This window comes from Myotis myotis, unplaced genomic scaffold (assembly GCF_014108235.1).
Source record: "Myotis myotis isolate mMyoMyo1 unplaced genomic scaffold, mMyoMyo1.p scaffold_m19_p_1, whole genome shotgun sequence".
Taxonomy (NCBI): Eukaryota; Metazoa; Chordata; class Mammalia; order Chiroptera; family Vespertilionidae; genus Myotis; species Myotis myotis.
The window spans coordinates 161212124-161224173 of record NW_023416313.1 but is presented as its reverse complement, the minus strand read 5'-3'; the positions used below and the strand labels follow the sequence as shown (position 1 = coordinate 161224173).

Genomic DNA, 12050 nt, shown 5'->3' with positions numbered 1-12050 from the left:
AGATTGGAGAGGGTGTAGGCTGGGCTGAGGGACACCCCCTCCCCCACCATGCAGTGCACAAATTTTGTGCACCAGGCCTCTAGTATTATATAAAAGGAATCATACTCTGTATGACCTTTTGTATCTTACCTCTCTCACTTAGCATAGTGTATTCAAGTTTCATCCAAGTTGTAGCATGTATCAGTACTTTTTGTTTTTTAGAGAAATAATATTTCATTGTATATTTCAAATTTTTTTATCTGTTCATCCACTAATGGGCATTTAAAATCGTGTCCCCTTTTTGATTACTATGAATTATACTACTAACATTCATTTACAAGTTTCTGTGTGTACATGTATTTTAATTTTCCTCCAGTAATTTTACTTAGGTGTGGAATTGCTGGGTTATTATGACAATTCTATGTTTAACTTTTTGAGGAACCACTAAACTGTTTTCCACTGTATCATTTTACATTCCCACTAGCAATATACGATGGCTCCTATTTCTCCATATCCTCGCCAACACTACTTTCTGTTTTGTTAAATTAAAGCCATTCTAGTGGTTGTAAAATAGTAGCTCATTGTGGTTTGATATACATTTCCTTAATGACAGTGATGTCAGACATCTTTTCATGTGCCTCTTGGACATTTGTATATGTTTAAGTCCTTTCCCAATTTTATAATCAGACTGTTTTATTGTTGAGTTGTTAACAGTTCTTTATATATTCTGGACATTAAACACTAATCATATTCTTAATTTGCAAGTAACTTATCCCATTCTATAGGTTGTGTTTTCATAATGTCCTTTGATTCATAAAAGTCCATTTTCTCTCTGTTTTTTCCTTTTTTGCTTGGGCTTTTCATGTCAGTGCTAAAGAATCCATTGCCAAATCTGAGGTCATAAAGATTTATTCCTGTTTTTTTCTAATAGGTTTATCATTTTAGCGCTTAGATTTAGGGGGGGTTTTGTTTGTTTTTTTTAATCCTCATCCAAGGGTATTTTTCCATTGATTTTTAGAGGGCGGGGGGGAGAGACATCGATGTGAGAGAGATGCATCGATTGGTTGCCTCCTGCTTGCACCCCCACCAGGGCTGGGGAACCTACAGCCAAGGTATTGTGCCGTCGACTGTGAATCAAACCCGAGACCCTTTGCACTGCAGGCTGGTGTTCTAACCACTGAGAAACCCAGCTAGGGTAGGATGTGTATCCATTTTGAGTTAATTTTTGAAATAAGGTAGGAGGTCCAACTTCATTCTTTTCTTTCTTTTTTATATATATTTTTATTTATTTCAGAGGGTAAGGGAGAGGGAGAGAGAGAGAGAAAAACATCAGTGATGAGAGAATCATTGATGGGCTGCCTCCTGCACATCCCCCACTGGGGATCAAGCCCACAACCTGGGCATGTGCCCTTGACTGGAATTGAACCCGGGACCCTTCAGTCCACAGGCCGACGTTCTATCCACTGAGCCAGACTGGTTAGGGCTTCATTCTTCTTTTCAACTGGGTCCAGTTGGCACCACCACTGTTTTTCAAGATACTATTTTTCACCATTGAATAGTTTTGGCAGCCACATTGAAAATCAATTGATCATAAATGTTTGGGTTTATTTCTGAACTCTCAGTTCTGTTCCAGTGGTCTGTATGTCTTATTCTTATGCTAGTACCATACATTTTAATTACTGTAGCTTTGTAGTAAGTTTTGAAATTGTAATATTTGAGCCTTCCAGCTTTTTCCTTTTCATTTTAATTATTTGGGATCCCTTGCAGTAACACATGAACTTGAAGGTTGGCTTTTCCATTTCTGTAGTCTCCATATCATAAACATGGATGCCTTCCTGTATTTAGGTCTCCTTTAATTTCTTTTTGCTATGTTTGTAGCTTTCACTGTGAAGTCTTTCCCTTTTTGGTTAAATTTATTTCTAGGTATTTTATTCTTTTGGATGTTATTATAAATGAAATTGTTTTCTTAATTTCCTGTTTGTATTGTTCATTGCTGGTATATTAAAACACAACTAATTATTATGTGTTGATCTTACACCCTGCAACTTTGCTGGGTGTTCATAGGGATTACAATTAATGTCCTAAATTTAGTTTGAATTGATATCAGCTTAGTTTTAATATTGTGTGTGTGTGTGTCTCTAGGACTCCCGTAATGTGTATGTATGTAGGCATGATTGATGGTGTCTCATAAATCCCTTAGGGCTCTGTTCCTTTTTTTTCTTCACTTCTTTAATTTTTATTTCTTTCTGCTCCTCTGTCTCAGTAATTTCAATTGCCCTGCCTTAAAACTTACTGATTCTGCCCTAGCCGGTTTGGCTCAGTGGATAGTGCCAGCCTGCGGGCTGAAGGGTCCTGGGTTTGATTCCAGACAGGGGCACATACCTTTTGATAATTTCTTTTTACTAATATTTTCTACTTTTTCATATATTTTCCTAATTTCCTTTAGTTCTTTGTCATTGGTTTTCTTCAGCTCTTTTAACGCATTTAAGAGAGCTAATTTAAAGTCTTTGTTTTTTAAGCCTCATGTCTGGGCTTCCTCAGGAATGATTTCTATCAGTTTCTTTTTTTCCTGTGAATGGGCCATCGATTTTTGTTTCTTTCTAAGCTTTGTAACTTTTGTTGAAAAGTGGACATTTTGAATATTATGATCTAGTAATTCTGGAAATCAGATAATCTGCCCCACCCCACTGCCCCAGGAATTGCCCTTGTCACTTGATAAAGGCTGCCATTGTCACTAGTAGTGACTTTTCTACACTATTTGCAAAGACTTTATTCCTTGTTGTGTGTTTACTGAAGGCTTTGTATCATTATTTCTATGGTAAGCCAGTGAATTGACAAAGATTTCCTTAAATTCCTGTATCCAATAAGGACAGAAAAAAGAAGAAGAAAAAAAGAATATTCTGTCTAATTCCCTTCACCATCATTGCCAAAGAAGTTACTTCAGCCTATGGTGGTTGAAACAACGATCAATTTGTGTCCAGCCCGGCAATGAATTGCCGTGCAGAACATACGACCCTGATTTTTGAGGATTAGTTTCCTATTGCCCATCCAGTAGCCCCACCAGGATTGCGGGCAGCCACCCCCACAGCTACCTGCTACAGGCCTGGGGGTGCTGGTCACGACACAGAACGCTGCGATTTGCTGAAATTTGCTAGTCTCTTTCTTTGTCAAGTACTCCTCTGGACGCTGCGAGTGTCCATCTACACTCCAGAGTTCCGGAGTAGTTGCTTCAGTCAATTCTTGCCAGATCAATAACTGATACCTGGAGCGCCCTATTCCCCCATCTGCTATGACATCCCTCCTCAATTTTTTTTAAAGCTACAAGAACTCTCTCTCTCTCTCTCTCTCTCTCTCTCTCTCTCTCTCTCTCTCTCTCTCTCTCTCTCTCTCTCTCTCTCTCTCTCCCTCTTTCCTGCTCTCCCTCCATCCCCCCTCCCCCATTGTAAGAATCATTGTTTATTCATCTATCTTTAAACAGTTTTACATGCATTACAGTGTGGTGACCACATTGATTCACTGAAAAAAACACTGAAGAACCCTTTTCTCCCCCAAACAAAATCTTTATAGAATCCCATTATAACAGTAAAACAAATAATAGCATTGTAACTCAAGTTCAAGCCTGGATAAGGGAAAGAGGGAATATACCCCCTTAGCCTGTTTTGGTACCAAGCCCCTCTAACTCAGTCAGATTAAACACTACTCAAAGCAGTGTTTCTCAAAATTTTTCTTTATCTTCCTTTTCACTTATCACTTTAAAATAAAATTTTAAAAAGCACTGTATGATTAGGACTGGTGAGAAGCAGAATAAACAAATTATATTCTACTCATTACTAATACCATGGGTGAATTACGTGTTAGTTACTTTTGTAAGAGAACAATATGAGCTTAAACACATGATTCTCTATGATAAAATAACATCCTCTAAAGTTAACAGTAATTTTTGTTTTACACTTACCTTGCCATAATCTGATGTAAACTACTTGAATAGCATAAATTCATAAGTAGTAGTACACCACCAGTGTCACTGAGTGGAGAAATTATATTCATATCTGCTTTAGCCATTGGTATGTGAATATTTCATATTTTAATCACAGCACATCATGTCTTGAAAATAATAAGCCAAAATTCCTGTTGATGCAGTTATGTATCCTTGGCATTCAATTGGCATCACACTACCACCTATAGCAAACCAGATTGATAATGATGACATGAAACTAACAGTGACTTGTAATTAAAAGGCAAAAATCTCGGCAGCCTGAATGTCAAAGCCCATTCAACACTTTGTGAATGATATACTAGTAAGAAAGCACCTTTTCCCCAAATTGCCGAATTCCAAAATTCCTTTAGGAGTTTTGTAATGTTACCAAGCATTGTCCTGCAACCAAACTTCTTAGTAAATTTAAATTAATTACAACTCCCACTAAACACGACTAACTCTAATTTTGTTTTAAGGATACCAGTTACTGTACAAGGTGACGATTAGTAGTCCTTAATCATGTGTTAAATAACTTGCTGTCATTTGAAGGAACAAAGTAAGGGATTGCTGTTTAGGAACATTTTGAGAGCTTAAAGAGCCTTTCTTTGGCCCACTTTAAGAATCTGCCCTACAAAAATGACTAAGGAATGCTTTGAGCCATGACGCCAGGAGGTTTAAAGGGCCCAGCCAGGGCTCAGGCAGTTTATAGTCCAGGCTCTGCTCCCAGATAGAATTGCTGTTGGTGTTGGCTCCTTGATGCTTGTCTCATGAAGATTAAGGTCAGCCAACTAAAGAAGTGGTTGATTCACTTTATCTCTCAGCCCTCAAAAAATTAGTTAGATGATTTCAAAGATTACATCCAGTTTAAGTTCATTGACTTTCATAATCTTAGGGCTGGATTGCTATCCCAAAGCCCAGTGAATAGGTATTTTCTCCCAGGCACTAAAAGGTATCTATCATGCTGTTGGCTCTTAGGAGGATCTGAAAAGAGTGTTAGTCATTAATCACAATGAAGGTCCTCCTGGATGATATTCCTACTTACCGGTTTCAAGTAAAAATGAAAATAAATCTTATGATTTCTTCCAGTTTTATTGTCACCACTAGTTTACATTAAGACTGAACCAGCTTCAGTGTAATGTGGCCGCTCAGTTATTATACTTTAGCTATTTTTCTCTATAAAATAGCTGGTGACTCAGAATCAGCCATCCTGTGCTAAAAGTGAAAGAAGATGTTGGCTTTATCAAAAAAGGGCTATGATTACATTCTGGAGCAACCCCCTGGAAGTGGAAACAGCTCTGTCATCTACAGGAGACAGGAATGGAAGACCTATGCGCAGAGTCCCTTTGCTCCTATTAGACAATAGAGCCTTGCTGGGTCTCTACTGTGGTTTCATTTACTTTTTACTGCCCAAATTAAGGAATTTTTGATGTTTCTATTATGTTCAGTATACAGCAGAGATAGGAGCATGGGAAATTCCTTTTTAAAAGAAAACCATTATCACTTTAATTCAAAAAGTGATGCTCCCTTTGAGGGCATTATAGCAAGGCTGTACCATGCCACTATATAAAATGATCGGATCTCAAAGTACTATTAGGTTCAAGTAAGTCAACTCTATCACTTTTTAAAAAATATATATTTTATTGATTTTTTTTACAGAGAGGAAGGGAGAGGGATAGAGAGTCAGAAACATCGATGAGAGAGAAACATCAATCAGCTGCCTCCTGCACACCCCCTACTGGGGATGTGCTCCCAACCAAGGTACATGCCCTTGACCGGAATCGAACCTGGAACCCTTCAGTCTGCAGGCCGACACTCTGTCCACTGAGCCAAACCGATCAGGGCCACTATTTTATTCCTAAGACTTTCTGTGTTTCCAGGTGGAAGGGGCCATCAACTCAAAGACTGCAGTCTCTCATTTCAATCCTAAAGATCTTAATACCTCAAAGAAATGGGGAGAAATGTGTTTGAACCCTTACTGCAAATTATGATTTAAAAATATTGTCATATTCCTCCAACATAGGACACAAGCTTGACTAAACATGAATCAAGAGGAAGCAGTTGACTATAAATTGGCCATGTCAGATGAAGACTGGACTCTATAATAAATCTCAATCTCAAAGCATATTTAATTGTCAAGCTTTATAAGAATTATCAGGATACTATATTTAATAATAAATTTTCTTACTATGGATTAATCAGAAGATTTTTGTTGTTAAGTCTTCTTAGGGGAAAATATTAAAGAGGAATCATGCAATTAAATGTTCCCTTGTCTTTTAAGAGCTATCTTTGCTGCAAAGCAGCCAGTGATGGGAACATGTTTCATGCTAACTAGATATATCATGCTTTTTTTTGTTCTTCTGCCATACTGAATGTTTTCTTCCCTTTTGAGGTGCCCACGGTCTGCAGATGATGAGAAAAAGAACCCTGTCCTTTGTCTTTTCTGTGGGACCATACTGTGTTCTCAGAACATTTGCTGCCAAGAAACGGTAAATGGGGAAGAGGTTGGAGCTTGCATTTTTCATGCACTTCACTGTGGAGCTGGAGTCTGCATTTTCCTGAAGTGAGTATGTGTGTTCTGAAAGCTTCATAATGAATTTAGGGAATTTGGATTCAATCTGGAGGCCATTATGACATCAGTGTGTTGATAGGAAATTATATCACAAGTTAGAGTAGAGACCAGTTATTCACCTGAGATTGCATTCGAGAAGCTATCCTATATAATAAAACCCTAATATGCAAATCAACTGACTGGTGGAATAACCAGTCGCTGTGACGCACACCAGGGAGCAGGCGCTTAACGCAGGAGCTGCCCCCCCTGATGGTCGGTGCACTCCCACAGGGGAAGCACCACTCAGCCAGAAGCCAGGCTCACGGCTGGCAAGTGAAGCGACAGTGGCAGGAGCCTCTCCCACCTCTGCAGCAGTGCTAAAAACCCCTCAGGATGTCCGCCGAGACATCCTCTCAGGATGTCTGCAGCGAGAGGGCGCAGGCCGGGCTGAGGAACTCTCTCACATACACACACACACACACACACACACACACACACACACACCGTGTACAAATGTCGTGCACTGGGCTTCTAGTTACAAAATAAGTAGTAAAAAATAAAAAATTTAAGTAGGATTCTGTCCTATGGGGGGTGTGGAGTCGGGGGGGAGGGGTCAGTGGGGAAAAGGGGGGGACATCTGTAATACTTTCAACAATAAAGATAATTTTTTTTTCAGTAGAATGTTGTTCAGATTTTGATTATTTGTGGAAAATCTTAAATATAACAGACTTTGTATTGATTACTCTGGAATTGTGTAATATTAAGATATAGTGAAAGAGCTTAGAATCCTAAAACTTATATTTTTAAAGTATATGTAAATTGTTACTTTAGGTTGTCCTTTGAATATTTTCATTTCCTCTATCAATCAGCCGTGTTTTCCCTGGTTCTCTCTGCAAAAAACTGAGAGTAGTACAATAGTCACTCATTTATGAAAGGAGAGAACAAGTTGGTCTTGTGAGATAAAATTGAGAAGGATGCTTGTCCTTTTTCTTTCCATTTCCCCCGTGTAATATAGTGTTTGTTTATATAAGCACTAATATCTCCCTGTCTATGGCATATGTAATCAGTGTAGGCATCAGTTAGATGAGGGGATGACTGTGTGGAAGCCAAACCCCAACACCTATTTTCTTCTTCCAGGGAACCTGCAGCGAGTAAAACCACTACCTAGTTCATTTTATAATTTCTCTCTATAGTACGTATCACCTGTGTACACAAGCCTTATTTTTTGTGTCTCCATTTCTCTGCTGTTAGAGTCCCAAATACTTCAAAGTGGCACTTGTTGGAGGTTGGTTCAAACCAGGAAAGGCTTGACACTTACCTAGTTGACCTTCCTGGCCCGAGGTTATCAGACTGGGAGATGTGGTGCTGTTCTTCTGTTTAGCTTTCTCCCCCCCAGTTCATAGGTCAGGAAACATAACAGAAACTATTCCAGTCACCATTTCCTAGGTTACCTATGCCTCGAGTAGGATAGTCTCCTTTCTCTCTTCAGTGTATATAGTCAGTATTACTGATTCCATGTCTCTAAATCCAGTGATGCTTTCTCATAGCTTTAACAAATAGAGTAATGTTTATTCTCTTTATTTAGACAAAACACAGTTTATCTGTTTATGTATAATTTTCTTTATACTGAATTCCTAACAGATATTGGCTGTCTTTTCTTTAGATTAACTTTGATACAGTGCCTATCATTTGCACACATGCACTTAATATTACTTCCTCTTGGTTGGTTGTCCTTCAGAATCAGAGAATGCAGAGTGGTCTTAGTTGAAGGTAAAGCCAGAGGCTGTGCCTATCCGGCTCCTTACTTGGATGAATATGGTGAAACAGATCCTGGCCTGAAGTAAGAGTTTTTTTTATTTAATTTTAGTCACATTAAGAGTAATACTTCTCCAACATTTTTAAGATACCAACTGTCCTGGTTTGCATGCTCTGTTTGTTTTAATCAACCATTCTTCATCATTAATTAGATTTAATTGACACTAATATATAAAGAAAGAAATCTGGAATGTTCAGTGAGAGACTTCAGACTAAAATGGATATTCATTGTTTCCATTGCAATACTTGAAACTCTTTATTAGTCAGCTACATCAGCCTTCTTTGCTTTAGCAAAGCAAAATACTTAGAAGCTGAATTTTTCTATATTGTTCCTGGTGTTAGGTACTGGAGACTGTTCATGATGTATGAGAAAGAGGAAATAAGGCACAATAGTTACAAAAGTACACACAGATAAAGATTAGATCTCCATACAGTAAATTGTCTCTTTGTTTAATTGAAAGTGTGGGTTTTTTAAAAAATATTACTTGGGCCCTAACTGGTTTGGCTCAGTGGATAGAGCATCGGCCTTCGGACCGAATGGTCCCAGGTTCGGTTCCGGTCAAGGGCACGTACCTTGGTTGCAGGCACATCCCCAGTAGGGGGCGTGCAGGAGGCAGCTGACCAATGTTTCTAGCTCATTGATGTTTCTAACTCTCTATCCCTCTCCCTTCCTCTCTGTAAAAAAATCAATAAAAATATATTTTAAAAATATATATATTTATATATTACTTGGAATTAGCAGGGGTTTGGAACCTCTTTTATCATATAGAGGTTTGTTTTTATTGTGACAGCATTGACCTGTAGAGACACTCTTTGGGATTTAAAAATCTGAGAAAAGCCCGAGCCAGTTTGGCTCAGTAGATAGAACATCGGCCTGCCGACCGAAGGGTCCCAGGTTCAGTTCGGTCAAGGGCGCGTGCTTGGTTGCGGGCTCCTCCCCAAACCGGGCCCTGGTCGGGGCTTGTGCAGGAGGCAACCAATCGATGTGTTTCTCTCACATCCATGTTTCTCTCTCTCTCTTTCCTTCTCTTTCACTCTCCCTAAAAATCAATGGAAAAATACCCTCGATCTCTCCCCCTTACCCCTAACCAGTGGACACAGACAACAGGGGGTGAGGGTATGGGGGAGGGGGGCTAATGGGGGAATGAGGACACATACATAATACCTTAATCAATAAAGAATTTAAAAAAAGAACCCTCAAGTGAAGATTAAAAAAAAATCTGAGTTGTGAAAGTTGTTATTGACTGAGGATAAGAGATCTGATTTGTTCCAAAAAGGTGCAAAGAAGCAGAATTTTAAAATTAATTAGGCAGTTTAGAAATACCCAACTAGCTGAGATACTCGAGTGCCTCAGGAATGAGAATCTCACAATTCTCCATTATTGGCAACAGCCAAACTTAAGTCATTTTGGATTAGTTGTTATATAATGTTACCAACTGTGCAGCCTTAGAATTGTTGTGGAGTAAATTGATTTAAATATGTGCTAATCACCAGCAAATTTATTGTGTCACAAGGGCAGCTATAACCAAATATTTCTGAGGAGCAGAATATAATTTGAGGGATTAGTGTTACATCTCAAATCTAACCTTTATTATGCAAAGATCAGAAATCAAAGCTGATGAACCTAAAAAGCCATTAGAGCTCCACTCAGACTAACCACCTAAAAAAGAGCTGCTTCAAATTATAAACCTTGTTGGCCATTTAAATGAGGTCTCATAATGCTCATGGAATACCTATTTTCTGAATAATCAAGGAGTAAATTTCTGCTTCAATAGCTAAATAACCTATTAGGTTCTTAGTGATCAATGGTGAAGGGAAAATATCCCTTTTAAAACCCTGTCCTGGTGATTCCTCCCAGCTCAAAGAAAACTCAAGAGTTCAGGCTAATTTAGGCAACAAAGTGACAATTATTTGATCAAACTTACATGTTGTTGTTGTTTTTCTCTGAAGGAGAGGCAACCCCCTTCATTTGTGTCATGAGAGATATCGGAAGCTCCATTTGGTGTGGCAACAACACTGCATAATAGAAGAGATTGCTAGGAGCCAGGAAACGAATCAGATGTTATTTGGATTCAACTGGCAGTTATTATGAGCTCCAGCTCTGCCTCGGGACAATCACGAATGAAGACTATAATGAAGACTGATTCAAAATTATGGAGACCTTTTGGAGGGCTGTAGAAGTGTTGGAGGGTCTTTTGCTCCTTGTCCAGTTGTGCCCAGATTCATATAAATCAATAAAATATTCCTTAATGGAGTATTGCTTTCAATTAGTGAACATATGCTTGAAGGAAAAGAAGAGCATAAACTAATCTGTTCTATGTTCTAGAACACTAAAGAAATGCTCCTTCACCCCAAGTGTCTGATTCTGCTAATATATCCAGAAAACTTACTTCCCTTTCTAATCCCATTTCATTTCATCTCCCTGATCAATGAAGTCACATCAAGCAGTTTTGGACATTATTGTATGTTAGTTAACTCTGCAATTTTGTTATTGGTGGTTCCCACCCTCACCCCCGATTTAATGCTAGTTAGGCTAGCATTGGATCACTGACAAGATTCTAATAATCTGTGATTTTCTTCTTGCAGCTAAAGAGGAATTGCAGAAATCATTCAGTATGCTTCAATTGGAGAATTCTGTAATTGAGAAAGTTTTCCCAAAAAAGTAAATTTTTAGTCATTTCTCTTTTAAGGAAATACCCTAGTGTGCTACTTACTGTTTCAGTTAGAAATTAAATGAAATCTCTATATGGACTGAGTTGCCACTTCTAAGGCAAATTTCTGCCAGTATTAGGATAGTGCATTTATTATTCATCCCTGATGGGACAGTCTATCTATAATCCTCACCTCTGACCACAAATAACTTCATTGAGTTTTGAAATTATACTTTCCATTTTCCAAAGGCAAGTTTCTAAAATGAATTCACTTATCTCGTGATGTGGTACCATCCTATTTGACTCTTAGAAATCTGATGCAGTTCTGATGTAAACTATCTATAGAATGAAGAAAGGAAAATTCCCTCAGTGAACAGAGCATGACAGCTGTAAGTTAGGACAATCAAATTGAAGCCAATTCTACAACCTCCTATGTCTTTATAAAAGACTAATCCTTCATTTGTTATCTGTGTGTAACCTTTTCATAAACTGATTTTTATGACTAGTACAAACAACCAAAAAAGCCATGTGATCAATAGTCTGTGTCCTGTTATAACATGCTGTGGTTGAGCCATCTTGTTTATAAATAATCAAGCTCTCCAAAATCTGTGCAAACTTTTAACTTTTATCAAGAACTTGTGATGTAAACAGCAGACAGAAGATAAGTTGAAATCTTCCATTTTAGCTTCTGTTGTATGTGGAATAATGTTAGGAGTTTGAAAGATGCATTCAAAGATCATCTTATTTTTCCTTTAGTGATTAGTGTCATATATGTGTGTAAATGTTTTCCTACTTTCTTTGTGCTCAGCAAAGGCAAGCAAATAAAAATTTGTGAAGTGATTGATGATGCACATTTGGGGTCAGATTTTTTTTGTTATTTCTATGTAAAGTAAAGGTGGATTTTGCAGTAAGTAATTGACATGAACAGGCATCAGAATCATGATCTACTTGAATAATTATTGAGAAGGTATCAGGAAATTGATTAAACTTCACTGAACAATTTGTAATAATTGATAGGTGAGGATCAGAAAATTCAGTATTCAGTTTGTCAAATTTGCCAGTGTGATTAAGTGATTAGAAC

The 12050-nt window shown here is 38.1% G+C and overlaps 1 protein-coding gene across 5 annotated transcripts in view; it reads left to right on the top strand.

Annotated features, from left to right (window-relative positions):
• UBR1 (ubiquitin protein ligase E3 component n-recognin 1) overlaps nt 1-11820 on the top strand; it is a 143504-nt gene extending 131684 nt beyond the window's left edge. For all 5 annotated transcript variants that reach the window (XM_036299006.1, XM_036299002.1, XM_036299011.1 and 2 more), the window contains 3 exons: nt 6345-6515; nt 8242-8343; nt 10269-11820. In XM_036299006.1, coding sequence (XP_036154899.1) covers nt 6345-6515; nt 8242-8343; nt 10269-10410 — 415 coding nt within the window. In that variant the 3' untranslated portion in view covers nt 10411-11820. The remainder of the gene's footprint in view (nt 1-6344; nt 6516-8241; nt 8344-10268) is intronic.
• The last annotated feature ends 230 nt before the right edge of the window (nt 11821-12050 follow it).